Genomic DNA, 20,946 nt, shown 5'->3' with positions numbered 1-20,946 from the left:
AGCCTAGAAACAGGAGCTGGGAGCTATCTAGAAGGTACAGGTCAGCGGCCAGTTCACTCTGCACAGGCCTCAGAACTCTGGGCTCATCAAGGGCTAGCATTCCCAGCACAGAGTGCACTGTGCCTCTGCCCTCTGGTACCCAGACTGCTGAGCTGGGCCACATACTGGGCCACATACTGGGCAGGGAACCAGCTCACAGGCACGTGCCTCCCTTCCCGTCTGACCCTCTGCGCCTGTCATGGTAATAGCCTCAAACTGTGCTCCCCAGACCAGGGCCAGTCTTGATAAGGGATCAGTGCCCTGGAAATGAAAAGGAATATTCTTAAATGTATACGGTTTAAAGTTTTTCATGTTACAATTTTGTCATTAAACTATTTTTATTAAAGTTGATAGTCTTAAAAGATAGGGTTCATTTTTTTCCCCTTTTCTTTCCTTTTCTTTCCTCTTTGTACTGCAGATTGAACGTGGGGTCTCAGGCATGCGAGGCCAGCATTCTACCACTGGCCACAGGAAGACAGTCAATTTTAAACATGTTCTTTCGTGGCTGGAAACTGTTTAAGCCATTTAGTTTTAAGTATCTCCATTGAGCTGTGAGACCTGAGGTCTAGGACCTGGTGCCCACAGACGGTTTCTCCCTTAAGCGAAGAGGTCTGGAGCTCGGGAGCCAGGGTTCTTCCTTCACCCAAGAACCTGGGATGACCAGTCTTCCTCCCCGACAGGCCGTGGCTCAGATCCTGCCCTTCCGAGATCAGAACCGTAAGGCCTTGGATGGCCTCTGGAACAGGCACCACGTGGAGCGCGTGGAGATCATCATGAAGGAGACCGTGGATGCAAAAGGTACGTGGGTCTGGTGCCCCGTGGGTCTGGCGCCCCTCGGCTCCTCAGCCTTGCCTGCCTGGGCTTCGGTGGCGCTCCAGGCTGCAGTCTGGAGTGCCAGCCAGGCCTTTGCACCATGGCCAGCTCAGCTCGGAGGGAGGAGTCCTGTTGGTGTGTAAGCTCCTGCTGCACTCTTTACAGAGCTGACCTGCAGGGTGCCTGGCGGCAAAGCCCAAGTTGTCACTGATGCCATAGGAGGCATTTGGTCCAGTGACAGGCACCTGGTGCAGACACTTGAAACAGCTGACAAGAAGTCAGTGCTGGAGGAGGTTACGCCAGGCATGTTTTCATGTGTGTGTCTGTGTCTGTATGTATGCATGTATGGTGTTTTTTGAGACAGGGTTTCATAGCCCAGGCTGGCCTCAAAATTACTACATAGCCAGGAATGACCTTGAACTTGTGATCCTCCAGCCTCTGCCTCCCTGGTGCTGGGACTCCAGGTGTGTGCTGCCACACTCCCATACTCCACTAATGTGGGTTTTACACTAGTGTGATGTGGATCATTGCAGTTGTGAGGGTTTGTACTTGTGTGAGTGATGCCACCGCCTGGGACATGGCAGCCTCTCCTGTGCCCTTCTCCCTCTCAAGTGACCTCTAGCACCTTGCTCTTCCTATGAGAGGCCTTTGCGGTCACTCCCTCCGGAAGCCACAGACTTCCATTGCTCTCTGTGGGGCTGCTCTTGTCCTGTGCTGGCCTCGCTGTCTCTCTCATGTGATTGTAGATGCCAGGAGGCCACCTGTCTTACAGAGTACTGAATGAATGGTGCCAGTCCAGGGTCGGGAGACAGCGTATTACACTTGTCTCTGTCCCTAGCGTGGTGACCTCAGTGTGTCACTGTTACATCTCTGGCAAGAGTAGGTTTTGCAGGTGATGACAGATAAGGTTACTTTGAGCATTCTGCCATGTTATTACAACACTTTTAGAAGTGCTGTGCTTGTGTGTGCATGTGTGTGCACACATGTGTCATGTGATCTTGTGGAGGTTAGAGGACAATCTTTGGAGTCAGTTCTTTACTACCATGTGGCTCCTAGATATTGAACTCAGATCATCAGGCTTGGGGTGGCAAGCACATCTACTCACCAAGCCAAGTTTCTAGTCCTGTTATTATAATTAAAACTATTTTTATCTTTATTTCATTATTTCATGTGTATTAGTGTTTTGCCTGAAAGTGTATGTGCACCACATGCATGCCTAGTGTCCAGGGAGGTCAGAAGAGGACGCTGGATCCCCAGGACTGGAGTCACAGACAGTTGTGTGTCACCATGTGGGTGCTGAGAATTGAATGCAGATCCTCTGCAAGAGCATAAGTGTTTTTAACCACTAAGCCCAGGGTTTAAAATCTCTCCAGCCCTGTTACTAAAATTTACAACATTGGTTCTTACATCATCATCCTCTAATAACTGTAACAATAATAATTTAAAAAGCTAACTGTCTCCCCAGAAGCATATGAGGTGGGGACAATTACTGGCCTTCTCTACAGGAAGTGCTATGGTACTCTGTCCAGGGGCCTTGGTCTGTTTCTAGGCCAGCACTGTGGCCCTGGCTCTCACACTTGGCACCACTACACAGTGCCACCACCCCACACAGCTATATACCTACCTTCTGCAGCTGCAGGAATTTCCTGGGGCCACCCCCCTCATACCCCAAAATGTGACCTGACTAGAGGAGAGAGCTCCAAGCTCCTGGACCAATGAGCAGCTAGCTAGAGGTCTGTCCTTCCTCTCTTCCGTCTGTCCATTTTGCTTTGTCTTTCTCTTCCCCTCAGTAACTCTGGCTTCTCTCCTCGCTCTTGGTGTGTGTAGTTAGTGCTGGAAGCTCTGGGCTGGGTGGTAGGTTCTCAGACGAGATCCAGCCTCTGGGAGGCTGGGGTGGGGGTGAGAAACTCCAGTATGGAGGCCACAGGCAGACTGTGGTAGGCAGGTGAGGAATGAGGGGCAGGAGGCTAGACAGAGCTTCCCAGCCAGGCCTAGACAGGCATCTCTCCATCAGGAGGCACTGGGTCTCCCTCCTCCAGGATCACAGCAGAGAACAGGTACAGCCCCCTATGGTGACTTCACCTGGGTTTCAGGACGTCTCCAGAGCCCTTTCAGGTGTCTGATGTCCAAGCAGGAGTGTGTGCTGCACCTGTCCTTGCTTCGTCTGCAGAGCTGAGCTGCAGATCTGGTACTGAGAACATGGGTCCAGTGGAGGTGCAGTGACCACTCTGGAGCCAACCAGCAGTTTCTGCTGTCTGGACTTGGTCTGGTCCTGCCGCAGCTGGGAGGCAGGGTCTTGCTCCCTCTGCCTGGCGTCTTCCCTGTGCTCACCACAGGGCGTGGAAGAGTCCCGTGGGTAGAGCTGGCTCTGGTCCTCTCACCTCTACATTCTGCCCCTCTCCTGCCCATGTCCTCCATGTACTGCACACCCACTATGGACTCTTTGCAGGGTCTCTGTGGAGACAGGGGCCAGGCAGGCTATGGCAAAGGTGCCTTTGAAACTTAGAAAATGGAAGCCAAGGAACAGGCAGAAAGGCAGGTGGATGCCTGGGCAGGTGGATGCCTGGGCAGGTGGACTTGCTGAGTTGAGCCTGTAACAGTGAGAGTGTGGGTCTGAGCAGCAGCTGGTACCCGGGTGGCTGTGCCCAGGGAACGGTCATGGGCTCTGGCTACAAGGCTGCTGTAGCAGGTGGACTTAACTGTGCCTGAGCCTCCAGCACAATACCCTCCCACTCAGTGGGAGACCAAGCGGCCAGGCTCCCCCTTGTTCCCAGGGCTGTTGTGTGGGACTGGCCAGCTAGCCGGGTGTGCTTCCTTTCAACAACTGCTTTGTTTCCTTTAAGACAGTGTCTCTCAAGGTAGCCTAGGCTGGCCTCCATCTTACAATATAGCTCAGGCTGGCCTTGAACTCATAGAAATCCTCCTGCCTCAGGCTCCCAAGTGCTGGGATTACAGACACATGCTACCACTTCCCTCTTCTAGAATCTGTTTTTGTTGCACTGGCCAGCGGGACTGCTGCTCTGCTGGGTCTTTCTGGTCTAGGTACAGCAATAATGGGAAATTCTGCTACCAAGCCCCAAGCCCAGGAGGAGGGCTCTGTCATGGGTCACTTTGGCAATAGAATGACACACGTGAGTGCTGGGAGGACAAGTCTTACACGGTCCTAAGGAGGCATCTACAGAAGCTCTGGTGACCCAGGCACAGTCCCCCTCTCCTACCTTCCGGACAGGAACTGTAGATCTGCCCAAGTGCCAACATCTGGGTGACAGTGGTGGGCTCAGAAGAGTGATGCTCCTGATGGCCTCAGTGTGGGCTGAATGTTTCCGAGGCTTAATTCTGAGCCCTTCAGTTTGAATTTTAAGCAAAAAGACCAAGGTCACAAGGCATTCCCAGTCCACTGCCATCCCCTCCCCTCCCCCTGCCATACCACTCATTCCTTACTCCTTCCTAGGAGTAGATGCTGGGGGAGTCTAAACTGTACCCTGCGTTCTGGTAGGGGAGGGGCTCCTATCCAGGCCTGTTGTTCCCCTGCCCCTCCCCTGCTTTGCAGCAGCCATGGGAAAGGGACTTTTGAACTGCAAGGTCACTTGGCTCTTTCTCCCACCCCCATCCACCTGGGTGGCAGCAGTTCCACAGCTCCCTCTCTCCCTCCCTCTCTCCCTCCCTCTCTCCCTCCCTCCGGGCTTCTGGGCTTCTGCCGCAGCCTCTGGCTCAGTGGAGCTTGCTGCAGAGGCTGCTGCACAGGCTGGGGCACCCTGGATGAGGAAGCAAGAACCATCCATCAAGCCAGTAGTAACCCCGCAGTGTCTGACCTGGGTTCAACCCACAGGAGGCCCTGCCCCAAGTCACATACGCCCTAGGGCCCTCCGTGGGGTCTCCTGATGCAGCAGCATGGGCTATGGGTGTGACCTTGGTTAGGTCACCTGCTGCAATGTAGCAGTGACTCCAAATGGCTGTGCAGAGGAATCAGGTCTTTAATGACAGAGGTTCAGTAGTCTGTGTTCTGGGATCTGAACCCAGCCTCTGGATCATCAGAACCCCAACTTTTAACCGTTGTGTTTCGCATCCTCTCAGTGCCCAGGCCTCAGGAGTTGGCTTTCCTCACTACCTTGTACTCAGAGGCACTCTGTACTAACCCAGTTTCCCTCTGCACAGAAGCCTTTGGAAGGGGTGGGGGTGGGGGGCACACTTCCCGAGGCTGTCCGTGCTGGGCAGTGTCTCTGTCCAGGCCCCAGGGAAAGGAGTGTGATGTATGAGTTAGAGTGACTGCCCTGTGCCTCTCACCAGGGCACAGAAACAGCCAGGGTCCTGGCGGGCAGCACCAGCTGTCCTGCTCCTTCCACCATGTGACATAGGGTGGCGCTGGGCACTTGCTCAGCAGAGCAGTGTCCCTTCCGACCCATCTGCCGCACTGTCTGCAGGCTGAGCTGCGGTAGCTGCAGCCTCGTGCCCAGAGCGAGGCCCGGGAGGAGGGGAGGAGCAGCCAGCCTTCAGACAGTTTCTGCTCTGCCCTCACCGGCCTTATTTTTAGCGATCCCTGAAGACATTGGGAGGGACTGCAGCTGGCTTTTAGTAGTTTTTCCTTTGTTTCATTAAAATAATCTATTTTTGCTGGGAAACCCAGCTCTCGCACAGCACCGAAGCTATGGAAGGGGGTTACTGGTTCATTTCTGGGGACGTGACCCTCAGCTCAACGTTTGTAGTGCTGAAAGCCACGGTAGTGTTCTCTGGGTGATTTTCGGCTTTAAACTAGGTAACGTCCATGGATGTACTTAACAAATAGAGATGCTCTCCAAGTTTACCAGGAGAGGAACAGTCTTAAGATGCCTATTCCAGCCAACGTTGGCTTAGTATGTAACAACCTGTAATTGGTCTGTAATACTTGTCCTTTCTTACTTAGCCCCCACCTCCATTTCCATATATTGACAATCTGCATAATATATTTTTAACAGCTCTATATTTTTGTTCTGTTCTATTTATATCACAGAATATGCAGTATAAGTTCTATTCGTAGGCATTTTGGCTGTTTCCAGGTTTTGCTATTTTAAATAGTACTTTCTGAAATTTTTTTCTGAGATCAAATTCACATTCTGTAAAATTCACAACTTAAAGTTTGTGACTCAGTGTGTTTTAGTACTTTGCAATATTGTGCAGCCAGTCTCTACTTCCAGAACGTTTGTGATCATTAACTGTTTCCCCTCCAGTATATTTCTACAGCGGAGTCACCTGGCCAGAGATGGGAGGCAGTTTCCAGCTGTCTTCCATTCCTTAGACCGACAGGATGCCAGAGGGCAAAGCCATGATCCACCCTGGACTCGCACAGTCAGGAGCTGAGTTCACAGGGGCTTTCTTTGAGTTGGCCATACTGCTTGCACCTTCTCTTTCCAATAATATAGATTTTAGCTGGCAACCTTTAACCTGGGAAAGGATGTGCAAAGCCAGTACAGACCCCCTTTAGGGAAAAAATTGGGTTCCTGACAACTGGCAGTTCCTGGACTAAGTCAGCACCTTGAGTCCCATGGGAGCGCCAGCGCCTGGCTTCCCACCTGCCGCTCAGCAGCTGAGCCCCTGCACAGTCTCTTTTTCCTTCACATGTGGCCCAGGCCACAGCCCTGGTCCTTCATAGCTGACCAGGTTGAGAGCAAAGACCAGAAATCCACGGGTTGTGCTAAACACAGGCACACCCCCCCCAGCCTGAAATGAAGAAATAAAGACAGCTCTCTTCCACTCAGCAGGTAGTAAACCCCAGGCATACAATCTCCCCAGAATCAAGAAGCCGGTGGATAAAAATAGGAAAGGGGCCACTCGGGGATTTAGGAAATTAATGAATAGTAAGCAGATAGCGGGCTTTTAAGGACTCTGGTGCTCTCTCTCCGTCAAAAATTCATCTGTTCTTAAAGCCGTAACCGTCCTCTCTTTGCTTAAATCTGCTCTAATTCATTGATTTTTATCAGGTATGGGTTTTCATGTTTGAGTATCCCTGAAGCTGGATTTGCCATCGAGGGTGCCAGGCTGAGCCAGCATCCAGCTTCTTCCTGTGGCTATAATTAGCCAGGTTCGAATCTCAGGCTCGGTGGAGTACATTGTTGCCTCACCTTGTACCTCCAATGACCTTTCAGGGATGACCACCAGATGTCACGTCTGCGCTCTTCAGAATCAGCAGGTTTTAAATGGTGTCCTTGCACCTTTCTCATAAAATGCCAACTACTTTTTTTAAAAAAAGTATTTGTTTCTGTTTCATGTGTACAAGCATCTTGCTTAAATATATTCCTGTGCATCACACCAGTGCCTGCTGCCTGTGGGTGTCAGAAGAGGGTGTAATATTCCCTGAAACTAGAATTAGGGATGGTGTGAGCCACCATGTGGGTGCTGGGAACTGAATCCTGGTCCTCTGTAAGAACAACAAACAGTGAGCCATCTCCAGCTCCCTACCATTTTTAAAAATGTATATTTTTTTAAAGGACTCTTTTTATTTTGTTTTTATTTTTTTGAGACAGGGTCTCACTATGTAGCACTGGCTGTCCTGGAACTCACTATGTTGACCAGGCTGGCCTCAAGATCACAGAAGTTTGCCTTCCAAGTGCTGGAATTAAAGGTGTGGGCCACCACTGCTTGTCTCTATTTTTGCTTTTAATTGTTTGTTTGTTTGTGTGTGTGTGTGTGTGTGTGTGTGTGTGTGTGTGTGTGTGTGTGTGTTTGTATGTCAGTGCAGTACCTTTGGAGCCCAGAAGAGGGCATCAAATCCCCTGGAGCTGGAGTTCAGGTAGTTGAGGGTGTTGGGAACCGAACTCAGTTCTTCTGGAAAAGTGGCAAGTACTCTTAACCACTGACCCATCTCTCTAGCCCCCAACTGCCTTTTACATTTTATTATTTCTATGCCACCATGTCTCTCCAGCAGGGCAGGTTCTGAAGACTCAGGGTGCCTGCTCAGAACATGCTCAGCTTCACAAGTCTAAGCCAGGCTTGCCTCCCTTTTATCTGTTTGGATTAAATATTAACTAGATTCCAGGAAAAATAATGCTTAGAAAACACATGCAAGGTGAATATAACTATGTAATAAGAAATGCAAACAGGTTTTAATTCAAATTTTTTTATCCCCCCCCCCCCAATGAGCCCAGAGTCTCGAGCATAATAAATAAACATTCTACCACTGCGCCACATCCAAGCGCCTTCCAGTTTTTTCCTTCAAAAACCCTTTAGCGCACTTATTATTATTGATGTGCATGTATGGGCGTGTGCACGCCATGGCACACAGTGGAGGTCGGATGATAACCGGTGGGAGCCGGTTCCTCTTTCCATCTGTGGGGCCTGCGGGTTCTGTTCGTCAGCCTTGTTTGCAGACACCTCTGCCCATGGTCATCCTCACCCCCTCTGCAGTTATTAAAGCACCTGAAGAGCTCTGTGTGTGTCTCCTTGGACTCTGTCCTGTTTCCTACCCTCTCTTGTTCCCAATTTTTAGCGTGCTTACTTCGGTGTGTATGTTTGTGCACTTTTGTATGTACGTGTGTGTACAGATGTGTGCGTGTGTGGGGCCAGGTGTCTTCCTCAATCATTCTCCACATTGTTTACTTTGACTTAGGGTCTCTTTGTGACCAGCCAGCTATTACTGGGGCTCCCCTGTCTCCACCTCCTCAGGGCTGGGGTTGCAGATGTGCACCACCACACCCAGCTTCTTATTCGGGTGACAGGACTCTGATCTGAGAGCTTCGTGTGCACAGGACGGGAACGTGGCTGACTGGGTCGTCTCAGCCACGCCTGGTTCTCTTTACTCCTGTCATGTGTGTCTGTGTCCTTAAAGAATGCTTGTTAAACTTCAGTGAGGAGCCACACACTGTACAGCAGCTTTTGGTTTGCCTGTTTCTTTTTTTGTGGTGCTGCGGTTGGAGCCCAGGGCCACATGTGGGCTAGGTGAGGCTCTGCTGCCAAGCTCCCCCAGCCGTCCTTTCACCTCGTCAGCCTGCCTCCCTCTGCGCGCTCAGGGCTCTTTTCTACTCCGACTCCCCCGGCGCCTTCTGATCTGTAACCACCCCTACTGAATGGCCAACTTCAATGATGGTTACTAACTGAAATCCTGTTCATGCGGGCCAGTTTCTGGCCTATTTGTTTATTTATTATGACTTTGCTTTTCTTTGTGTGTGTGCATGTGTTTGCACTCACATCTTTGTTAGCACATGTGTGTGCTGGTACCCTCAGAGGCCAGAAGAGGGTGTCAGATCCCCTGGAGCTGGAGTCACAGGCAGTTGTGAGCTGACCGATGTAGACTTCAGGAACTGAACTCTGGTCCTCTGTAAGAGCTGGAGGTAGTCTTAACTACTGACCCATCTTTTCAGCCCCTGTACCCTCCTCAAATAAGTTCCTACTTGATCCAAAAAGTTCTGTCTCCTTGTGATGTCCTGTGCCAGGACGTGTGTGCCAGGACGTGTGTGCCAGGATGTGTGGGCATTCGTTCCTTCTGCTGCCTACTGTGTGAAAGTGGCAGTACCTTAAGCAGCAAGCCCGCACCGTGGGCCTCATGTGCAGACGTGAATGGCCAGCATCGAGTGGGCTGGAGAAGGCAGGCCTGCAGTATTGGAGGCCCACGCCCCTCGGTGCTCAGAATACATAGGAATCAGTTAGCTGCACAGCAGTGTGTGCAGCAAAGCATTTGGTAAGCGGTTGCGCTCTGTGCCAGGCTTTCAGGTTTGCTCTGTGAGTGAGGTGGTGATGGACTGGGTGTTGGCAAGCTGGGACACCCAAGGCTGTGATGGGGGTAGCGGTAGATCTGAACCCTGTGCTTCGATGCTTGTGTCTGTGTTGAAGTCAGGGGTAATCAGAACTCACATACCTTAGTCTAGGAAGGAGGGCTCCCCTAGCCCCGGTCACATGATCTCTTCCCATGTAGAGCAGGGGTAAGTATGTACTTGCCTCGTGGGGACTTTGTGGTACAAGAGTGACATATGTCAGGTGTTCGGTGCTGTACCAGGTCACAGGTGGCAAGCTTTGGGCTCCGTGTTCTAGGCACGACCCCTGACCTTCACTGTGGCCCTTCCCACCTGTCAGCCAGCCGTCTGTCTCCACCTGGATGCCGACACATGAGACACGTGCATGGTTTCCTTCCCCTTGTCCCTGTCCTGCCCTCCCACTCTGTGTTACCACCGGCCACCCTGTTGCTCAGGCCCAGGTTGAGGATCTGCTTTGCCTCCTCCCCTCTCCCTTCACTCACACTGTCCTCTTCTGTGGTAAATCCAGTCAATTCCAGGCAGAAATGACTCTGGCTCCTCGGCCACTGCTCTAGCGGGACCCTGGCCACCCCTTCCATCTCTTCCGGCCTCCACAGCCTCGCCACACAGCAGGCCAGGGCCCTGCTCTCGGTGTACCTCAGGGCTGCTCCAATGGAGCCATCCAGGGGCTTCCCTTGGAGTCCAGAGCACTGTACCATTCATTACCTCATCCCACAGGACCTCAACTCCCCTCCAGCCTCGTCTCCACTGTCTCCTTGCTACTTCTCTGTCCAGCCCCAGCAGACCCCATCTCTCCTGCCCCAGGGCTGTGCACATCAGGGTTCCTGTACCTGAAATGCTCTCTTCTCAGAGGAGCCTCCCATGACCCTCTGTCACAGCTCACAGTTTTATTTCCTTTCTCTCCTTCCCCCTTTCTCTCCTTCCCATTTCCGTGTACCCTGGCTAAGTGTGCTCTTGTAGTGGGGCGTGCGTGCGTGCATGCATGCGTGTGTGTGTGTGTGTGTGTGTGTGTGTGTGCGCGTGCATGTGTGTGCGTGCATGTGTGTGTGTGTGTGTGCGCGTGTGTGTGCATGTGTGTGTGCATGCATGTGTGTGTGTGTGTGTGTCCGCGTGCGTGCGTGCGTGCGTGCGTGCGTGCATGCGTGCGTGTGTGTGTGTGTGTGTGGTTCTGTCCAGTGGTTGGATACACATCTAAGCAGCTCACAGTAGGAGGAGGCTGTCAGCATCAACACCTAGTCCTTTCTCAGCCATCCTCCCTCCTCTCGCCCTGGCTAGGTTACCCCCTCCCTCTCCTCCCACCCCCGCCCGGCCAGTGCCCAGGGAAGGAGGGCAGGCAAGGAGGCCAGCCAAGCTCCGCAGATGTTTCTGCCTAGCCCTGATACCAGAACCTTCCCAAGACAACTCCTGAACAGGCCCAGTGGGATGATCCCTTCTCTAGATGTTGATGGAGGGAGGCTGCCCCAACGTCCCCTTTCCTGTCTCATGTCGAGGTCTGCAGTGACCCTCCTTGTCATGGGTTCTCTGGATGAAGGATAAGGATGCCGGGACAAGTGATGGGTAGTGTCTTACCGCCTCGGGGACCCTTCTGACAGCCCCCCTGTCGCTCAGGCCGAGCCAGTTTCTATGAGGAGTACGGCGTCATCCGTGACACACTGCAGAACCACCTGACGGAGATCCTCACGCTGGTGGCCATGGAGCTGCCCCAGAACATCAGCAGCTCGGCCGCCGTGCTGCAGCATAAGCTCCAGACCTTCCAGGCCCTGCGGGGGCTGCAGAAGACCAGTGCCATCCTGGGCCAGTACCAGGCCTATAGTGGGCAGGTGCGTCAAGAGCTGCAGAAGCCAGACGGTTTCCAGAGCCTGACACCAACCTTTGCAGGTAGGCACCAGAGCCGGCAGCTGTGGGGCCTCCGGCAGCTGGAAGCAGCTGTTCCAGCCAGTGCCCTATGGAGCGTGGTAGCTTGGACTCCGAAGAATCTTTACAAGAGGGCTCAGTACATTGTGATCACCACCCCCTAGGCCTTCTGCCATTTTAAAGCTGCAGGTCACCTACAGCAGCCTCCATTCAGTTCCAGAAAGGTCTCCTGAGGGCATGCCTGTGGGATTGAGATAGGTGCCACCTTCGTGGGCTGTGTATATGTCTTCCATAATATGGCAAACCTCAGTCCAGCCACAGCCAAGGAATGTCCCTGTGGACAGACACCACATTGGCCAGCAGATAGTTGCTAGATCCACCTGAAAAGTTCCAGAAGCCTTTGGGGAGAGCAGCTGGATCCTAGCAGGTAGAGACCATGACTGTGAACAGCCCTGCATATAAAGGCCATTTGATGTGCTGGGCAGCGTGTGTACCTCCTCTCAGTCCGTCCTCACACACCACAGGCAGGTGCAGTTCTTGTCCTCGTTGGTGAGGATACAGGGTGAAAAGGCAGCATCTCAGCTAGGCTTGAACTGGTGTGTAGTATGTCAGCGCCTGGCGTCTGTGACTGTGGCTCGCACACACATGCACACATTCCTCCTACTCCATAGACTCCTACCCCCACCCACCTGGCTTCCACTCATGCTTGGCTTTGTTTTGGCATTCTGGGGTCTTCACACAAAGAGACGCTGCCTCGGGACACTGCCCTTATCCATCAGGATCCAACATGCCTCCTACCCCTTTTGCCCCACGAGATCCTTCCATGGCAGACTCCAAACCCAGTTAGACCAGGTCTCTCAGAGGGACCTCAGAGTGCTGCTGTTATGGCCATAGAGTTCACCTTGCTCGCTGTTTCCATCCCTGCCTGGGAAGAAGAAACAGCAGAAGGCACAGCGGGATGGGCTGAGCGGGGCCCGGGTCGCAGGGTGGCTGCAGAGCCAGCTGGCAAGCTGCGGTGTCGCTGTCTGTTCTTTCTCCACCTTAGGTGTCCTTGTCCACATCGACAACCTGCGCTGGGAGGGCGTCCCTTTCCTCTTGATGTCTGGCAAGGCCTTGGACGAAAGAGTGGGCTACGTTCGGATCTTGTTTAAGAACCGGGCGTACTGCACCCAGAGCGAGAGACACTGGGCGTCCGCGCAGAGCCGGTGCCTGCCCCAGCAGATTATCTTCTACATTGGACATGGCGAGCTGGGCCACCCCACCATCCTGGTCAGCCAGAACCTGTTCAAGCCCTACGTCCCCACTCAGAGCTGGACGAAGGTGCAGGGCCAGCCTGGGCTCCGCCTTTTTGGTCGTCCTCTGTCTGATTACTATGCCTATAAACCTGTGCGGGAGCAAGATGCCTACTCCACCCTCTTGTCTCACATCTTCCACTGCCAAAAGGAGTCCTTCATCACCACAGAGAATCTGTTGGCCTCCTGGGTCTTCTGGACCCCCTTACTGGACAGTCTGGCCCTCGAAGTTCCACGCCTTTACCCCGGGGGAGCGGAGAATGGCCATCTGCTGGATTTTGAGTTCAGTGGTGGTCAGCTGTCCTTCTCCCAGCAGCAGCTAGAGGTGTTGATGCCAGAGCTGGGGTCAGTCCCAAAGCCCAGTGACTTCCAGGTCCTCAGGGCCCAGTACAGAGAGAGCCCACTGATCACTGCCTGGCCGGAGGAGCTGATCTCTAAGCTAGCCGGTGACATTGAAGCCACCGCAGTGCAGTCCGTACGACGCTTTGGCAAGTTCCACCTGGCACTGTCAGGGGGTTCCAGCCCCATAGCCCTCTTCCAGCAGCTGGCCACAGGGCATTACAGCTTCCCCTGGGCCCACACACACCTTTGGCTGGTTGATGAGCGCTGCGTCCCTCTCTCAGATCCAGAGTCCAACTTCCAGAGCCTGCAGGCTCACCTGCTGCAGCACGTTAGGGTGCCCTACTACAACATTCACCCCATGCCGGTGCACCTGCACCAGCGGCTTTGTGCTGAAGAGGACCAGGGGGCCCAGACCTATGCCAGCGACATCTCAGCCCTGGTGGCCAACAGCAGCTTTGACCTGGTGCTGCTGGGCATGGGCACTGATGGGCACACAGCCTCCCTGTTCCCACAGTCACCCACGGGCCTGGATGGAGATCAGCTGGTGGTGCTGACGGAGAGCCCTTTCAGGCCATACCAGCGCATGAGCCTCAGCCTGCCCCTCATCAACCGTGCCAAGAAGGTAGCTGTCCTGGTCATGGGGAGGACAAAGCGTGAGATCACCATGCTGGTGAGCCGGGTGGGCCATGAGCCCAAGAAGTGGCCCATCTCCGGCGTGCTGCCTCTTTCTGGACAGCTGGTTTGGTACATGGATTACGAGGCCTTTCTGGGATGACAGGCGCACCCTGGTCTCAGTCTCTATCGAACTTTCTGTCACCCGCTCAGTGTGCCCCAGCTGTCCCGAGCCTGGTACCAGAGTCAGGCCCCAGAGAAGGGAGGATGAAATTCTGCCCTGCTTCCTGGGCCCACTGGCTCTGTGTAATTATGGTGCCTGGACACAAAAACAAGGCAGAACTCGGCCCTCTGCTTTGGAGATGCCTCGAAACCCAGACAGGAGGGAAACTCTGAGGTCTCCCTCAGTTACTCGTCAGTGTCTACAACGCAGAGTAAGACAGGGAGAGGCTGCACGTTGAAGAAGCAGTGTGGTGTGCGCAGACTGGCCGGTGGACCTGGGACCGGTTTCTGTAGGAAGAGGGGCCCGAGTTGGTGGAGAGAAGGATGCAGACTCCTGGTGAGTGGGCCAGGCAGGAAGAGTAGACACAGTCCTGGGATTGCACTGGGCAGCCTGCCTCCTCTGGAATCCCGTCATCCCTCTGTGCATCTAGCTGACGTCTGGTCCTTCCTCAGGCAGCTTCTACCTCCTCAGTGCCTGACAGCCCTGTCCTCTGCATTCCCATTGCCCTCAGCCTCTCCCTATATACAAAGGAGAGACAGATACAGACACTGCCATGTCACCCCCCCCCCCCCCATCTAAAGACCTGGGCTCCCCTTTCCCCACTGAGATCTGTTCTGCCCTCACGGGGCCACAGGTGTCTCTGATCTAGTAGATAGGGTGCTCTGTCTGCTCCTGGGGGGATGACTGCAGCTCACAGCCTCTTCCTGGAGTGTATGTGGCCAATTCCCAGCACTAGGGGGCAGGCTGCAGCTAGCCCTCATCACACTACCTCTCTAGGGGCCCCAAGCCTGGCAGCTGACTCTGGGGGTGTCTCCACTTCTCTTCACCACTAACCTGGTACCACTGGGACCAGGACAGACGGCTCCTAACTGCAGCCTCCTCCAGGGCCTCTGCATTTTTATTTTTTAAAAGAAAGCCGACAGCATAAAGCAAACTACTCAGGGCACGTTCAGCTTTTGTTTTGTCCTCCTGCTTAGTCACGTGGACAAGGCAGGGCATAGAAGGGTTACCATGGCCCCTGCCTCCCAGTCACGCTCTGTCGGTCACACAGAGTCTCAGTCTTTCGGAATTTTCCCAGAGAGGGGCTTTCATTTGGTGAGGAGCGTCAGGGAATCTGTTTCTCTACTTTTGACTGTACTTTCTCCCAGGCAGTGCATGCAAAGTACCCTTGCTTTCACTAGAGATGTGTGCACAGTGTAGCCTGAGCTGGGGCTCTGTATGAAAGGCACTCTTGTTAAAATTCTGCTTACTCTGGCCTCCAGTGATCCAGACTGACAGAACACCTCTATTGCAAGAGAGCTACCCTGGGCAGAAAGGACGCATAATGCCCTGGGGCCCTTTGCTGGCTGGTGCTCACTTTTGTGGCTGGCTTCACAGGTAGTTGCAATGAGGTTCCACCTTTGGCCATGTGGGGGAGCTCACGTGCCACCACTCACACTCCATTCAGGAGGCAAGTTTAGTGCCAAATGTCATCTCTGTTTTATGCTCTGCCTCTCTGGCTTCTTAGCGTTCTCATCTGTTCTTTAAGGACTCAGTCCTCTGAAGTTTCAAAATCAGAGAGAAAGGGGCCTTGCATGCCCCGGGAGAGAGGGTGAACAGGCTTTGTGTCACCATGCTGAATAACAGTGAGTCACTGCCCAGCCTGAGCTTAGGATGTCCTGTTCTTACCCAGAAGAGTGACTCGCCTCTATCTGTGGGGAGTTGCACAGGGGAGGCCAGTGTGGGGAAATACCAAAGATTTCCTTTCCGGAAGCAAGCACTAATAAAACCTCATTGGAAAGGTTGGCGGGAGACATTGTCAGAGTTCTTGGCATGCACCTGTGCGTGCCCTTTCCCCTTCTGCCCCAGAGTTAGGAAGGAGTGATGCTCAGAGTCAGGACCACCGAGGCTGCTGCTCTTCAGACCCTGTGGACCATCATCCACAGCAAGCAGTCACATAATCTGTGTCTTGAGTCTCAGGAAGGAGTTCTCAGCCTTAGAACCTGGGATACCCTCAATTTTCTATTTTTCATTAAAAAAAATTGTTGCTTGCAAATCACTTATGCTGAGTTGATAACAGTGTGAAGAACATGCCTTTGTCAGCTTGCTGCCTGTCAGGAAGTGGGGATCTGAGGCTGGGAAGAGTGGATGGGTGTCCAGGTCCCTGGGGAGAGGGGGATGGATGGTCACTTGTGTCTGGGACACAGCCTTCCCTCCCTGAAGTCCACTTCCATGCATGCTTCCCCAGTGAAGTGAGGTCCCCGCAGCTGTGGGGACCTCTGACCTTGCAAACATTCACCCTGTGCTGGCTCAGAGCCCTGGTGGATGCTGCTGACTGCATCCCCATCCCTCCCTTAGGGAGGGGGAGGGAGGGAGGAGGAAACAGTGGAAGCAGAGGCCTGCCCCTTGCTCAGGTGGCTCTTGTGTGTCCTGGGCTGACAATAGCACACCTTGTCCTGCTGACAGGCCAGTTTGCTGCCGGTGGGACCTCAGTGACTGATGATTTGAAACTGGAGTCCAGTGGCAGCCAGAAACTCTGTTAGGTTCTAGAGCCCGTTCCCAGTACCCACAAGGGCCTCACGTGGCAGTCAGGTTCCCTGAATGGGCCCATGATTCCTCCGTAGGCATGTGAATGGCAGAAGGAGCCCTTGGGGTGACATGCCAGTTAACATCTCCAGCACAAACATTGCAGCTGGATGTCACAAGCTAGATCTGATTTCCAGTCCTGGGCAAGTGTTCTTGCTAATTAATTGTGCGCTAAATGGTCCCAACTTCTTAATTTCTGCTTCTTTTTCTTATGATTAATTTTTTTAGTTTTATGTGCATTGGTGTTTTGCCTGCATATGTGTCTATGTGAGGGAGTCAGATCGCCAGAGCTGGAGTTACAGACAGTTGCGAGCTGTCATGTGGGTGTTGGGAATTGAACCCGGGTCCTCTGGAAGAGCTGATAGTGCTCTTAACCACGGAGACATCTCTCCAGCCCATATTCCCTGCTTCTTATTACTCTACAAAAATACTCTCTTTTCACTTTGGTCCCCAAATTATCTGTGTAATCAGAGCTCCCTGCCACTTCACCGATACCTTAGACCGTTCCCTCAAGGGCCTTTCTCCCGAAACGAAACCAGACTTCATCCCCCAGTTCTCCTTGTTGCCCACTTTCCTTCTTCCCCCATCCTGACAGAGAGCCAGGGGCACATGATGGAAAAGGGAATGAAGAAGCTTCCAGAAAGCCTAAATGGGACAAATTCTTGGAATTTAATTTTCAGGAACTTTTTTTTTTTCTGCAAAGTGTGTACAGCCCCACAGAGTGGCCCTGCGGCAGATCCCCAGAGCGGCCCTGCAGCAGATCCCCAGAGTGGCCCTGAGGCAGATCCCCAGAGCAGGCCTGAGGCAGATCCCCAGCTGTATTTTTATCTTAAACAGCTTGGGCTCCCTCAGTCTACTGGTAGAAAAACCACCTGGCAACATCCAGTTGGGAATGAGCCACAGGTGGTGGGGGGAAGTCACATTGGTTGGCCAAAGTGGTCAGCACATGCCTGCCCCGGGAATGACGCTCCAAATGAACCAAGGGTCTGAACGGGCTGCTGTCCCCAGATGTCACAGACTGCACAGTTCATGAGGCTTTCTGCAGGCCACACTGGAGAAAGCAGGCCTTTCTGCTCCCTGCGTTCCTCTCCCCAGCCCCCAGCTCTCCTGCGGCAGTTCTGCACCCCAGTGTCTCACCCCAAGGTTGTGCTGTGTGTGGCCCAGGGACCTTGAAGACATGCTCATGCCTTGGTTTGGCAGCATATGTATGGGAGAAAGGATTGCACTCAGGAGTTAGTCAGAACACAACCCAAACCAAGCAGTCGGGGTGGGTCTGCACTGCTCTGTCTGGGCCCATTTTAACTGCAGTGGTGGGGATGCCCAATTGAAGATGAGATTCGTTCCTGACTCAGCCCTGCCTGCACTTACCTTGAGCCCATCAGGGCGGGCGTTAGCTGCACCGTCGTTCAGTTGGTTGCACATATGTCTTTTGCTTGCCTCATGCTGCAGCCCACGTGGGCTCTAGACACAAGGCTGCCCTGCCTCCAGCCCTTCCTGCTCCACAGCAGAACTGACCCTCCAGGTATCTAGGGAGTCCTTGCAAGAGTGTGGCCTCTGGGAAGGGGAGCAGGGCTCAAACCAGAATGTGTTCCTGGAAGATGCAAGGGGCAGATGTCTTCCAGGAACACCAAATCCTGCCTTCTGCAGGTTCTTCACACCTACTGCAGGCTCCTCACACCTAGAGATGGGTGTGAGGAACCCCTGAGAATCCTTCACCTCTAGCTGAGGAAGGTGTCAATTCATCACTGCTGTCACCAGCACAAGACATCCTGGCAAGTGATCTGAGGATGCATCACTGTGATCTAGCAAGCCATGGGGACGGAGATGGCTTGGATGTATTGTCCCTCCAGCCATCCCACATTGGAAGTATATTTATTTGCATCCAAGGGGATGTCCATGTCTGTGTGTGACCATGGACAGTGGCCTCAAATTAATGACACTCTGTTCATTCTTTGACCTCCAAGGGTGAGCTTTGTTAAAGCTCCGTGTTGCTTTAATGGCTGGTGTTTTCAAGAAGTCCGTGTGTCTTTCTGTCCCTTTCTGTTGAGTGGCAAATAATCTGCATTTGCCAAGCACTGTTGAGTTCATGAACAGCTGGGAGTTGGCATTGAGAGTACAGGTGTACACCGAGTGTGTGTGTGTGTGTGTGTGTGTGTGTGTGTGTGTGGTCGGTCTCTGGCTGTGCCTCACAGAGGGCTGGTTATGATGCGTTATGCTCAACTGATAGAGCACTTGCCTAACATGCAAAAAGCCCTGGGTTCCATTCCAGTGCCACATAAACTGAGAATGATGCTCTACACCTGTAATCCTAGGAGGTGGAGGCAGGAGGACCGGGAATTCAAGGCTATCCTTGGCTACATAGCAAGGTCGAACTAGCCTGGGACAGATGAGATCCTGTTTCAAAAAAAGCCTTGTGAATGAAAAAGGTAAGGACTAGGTTAGCTGGGAGTGAGAACACCCAAGTTGTTTCCCTCAGTGTCTCTGGGGTGTCTGGTCCAGTTGACTCTTCCTGTGTCTATCCACGTGGGAGAGCCGGATGAGTGGACTCCAGCAGTTACCAGGGCCGCTCCTGCCACCCCATGCCTGCGTGAGGAGCCTGAGTCCCCAGAGACCGTTGGACTTCTGAGTCACCCTGACAAACCACCGAAGGAGGAAGGATTTATTTTGACTCATGGGTCATTTTAGCCCAAGGTCACTTCACTGTGTTGTTTGTGGGCCAGAACTGAGGCAGAATGTCATGGTGTGAGCATAGTGACCCAGAAGTGGGATAGAAGAGGCCGGGAAGGGGCAAGAGACAAGCATGTCCTCCACAAGCACACTCTCGGGGACCTGCTTTCTCCAGCAAAGGCTGACCTCCTGTCACCTCTGAGAATGCTCTCATATTATAAAGTCAGCAGAGGATTAATGCATCCGTGACGTCAGCGTCTTCAGGACAGTTCTCCAAGACCACCAGCTGCAGTCCGGCTCCCCATGCATGAGTCTGCAGCCAGATTCCACACAAGGTTTCCCAGAAGGTCGCTACCATGCTGAGTGCCTGGGGGGGTGGTGTTGTGACCCGGGTTGTGCCCTTACTCTCTGCTGGATAGAAGGGAACTGGGGGTCTGGGCCTTTGTCAGGTCAGAATGTCAGTGGGCAGTGGCATAGGTGGGAATGTCCAGGAGCAAGAATGTGGGTTTTATTCCCCCATGAGGGAAACTCCCCCAATCTTAGGGAGACTGGCACCTGCCTCAGAGAATGAGAGAAATTCAGAATCAGTGCCTTTTAAAACTTTCTGAGACTCTTTATGTTTTTCTGTATATCAAATGTAACATCGATTTTTTTTTTAAACAATAAACTTGTTTATTTGCCAAAATCCAAGTTTCTTGCTTTGGGGGATGGAGTGAAGTGGGTTCTGTGTAGCTAGAGTTTTCTTGCCTGGCCCACAGTCAGGACAAATCTCTCTCATCTGCCAGTCCCACAGCCGCTCAGACCCAACCAAGTAAACACAGAGACTTACATCTCTTACAAACTGGGTGGCCGTGCCAGGCTTCTTGCTAACTGTTCTTATATCTTAAATTAATCCTTTCTATAAAATCTATACCTTGCGACGTGGCTCATGCTTACCGGCATCTTCATATGCTGTTTGTCATGGAGGCGGCTGGCAGTGTCTCTGACTCAGCCTTCCACTTCCCAGAATTCTTCTCCTCCTTGTGCCGCTATACTTCCTCCTGCCTGGCTACTGGCCAATCAGTGTTTTATTTACTAACCAATCAGAGCAACATATTTGACATACAGACCATCCCACAGCAGTTGTGAGCCTGGCTAATGTGACAGAGGAGGGGATGTGGAACAGAGTTAGTGCTTGTCAACCTGACACAGGCTGGAGTCACCTGGGAAGAAAGAGACACTCTTTTGGTTCCCTAGAGAACCTCCACACACAGAGAGAGATGCACACACAAACACACATGCATGTATGCATACACAGACACACACAATGCACACACATACACACACTCATATACATATTTTTTTTTTCTGAGAGGATTTCTCTGTGTAGCCCTGGCTGTCCTGGAACTCACTCTGTAGACCAGGCTGGCCTTGAACTCAGAGATCCTCCTGCCTCTGCCTCCTGAGTGCTGGAATTAAAGGCATGCACCACCACTGCCTGGCCATAAATAAATTTGTAAAAATTTTTATTCTTTTGGAATGCAAAATGCTTCTCAGAACACAATTGAATTTATATATCCACCATGAAAAACAACTGTGACAGAGCTGAAACTAAAAAAAAAAAAGAATGATTCTCGCTCATGACTCATGTGTCCTTTGTCCTATATTTCATCCTTCCTTATCACCTAATATTATTCTCTCGATCTCCTTTTTAAATTTTAGACTATATATACTGACTCCTGTTACATATGCACACAAATACATTATAGGTTATTGTAAACGAAAGCTTTTCTCTGTCCTGCCCCTTCCCACAGCCACTTCCAAATAATCACTCAGAGGC

General features: G+C 52.5%; 1 protein-coding gene across 3 annotated transcripts in view; it reads left to right on the top strand.

Moving 5' to 3' along the window:
• The window catches only part of LOC131904322 (GDH/6PGL endoplasmic bifunctional protein-like), a 30,867-nt gene extending 14,934 nt beyond the window's left edge, over nt 1-15,933 (top strand). For all 3 annotated transcript variants that reach the window (XM_059255418.1, XM_059255419.1, XM_059255420.1), the window contains exons 3-5: nt 720-837; nt 11,181-11,450; nt 12,472-15,933. In XM_059255418.1, the coding sequence (XP_059111401.1) occupies nt 720-837; nt 11,181-11,450; nt 12,472-13,835 (1,752 nt within the window). In that variant the 3' untranslated portion in view covers nt 13,836-15,933. The remainder of the gene's footprint in view (nt 1-719; nt 838-11,180; nt 11,451-12,471) is intronic.
• The last annotated feature ends 5,013 nt before the right edge of the window (nt 15,934-20,946 follow it).

Source organism: Peromyscus eremicus, chromosome 2 (genome assembly GCF_949786415.1).
Source record: "Peromyscus eremicus chromosome 2, PerEre_H2_v1, whole genome shotgun sequence".
Classification (NCBI taxonomy): domain Eukaryota; kingdom Metazoa; phylum Chordata; class Mammalia; order Rodentia; family Cricetidae; genus Peromyscus; species Peromyscus eremicus.
This window is presented reverse-complemented; position numbering and strand designations above follow the sequence as displayed.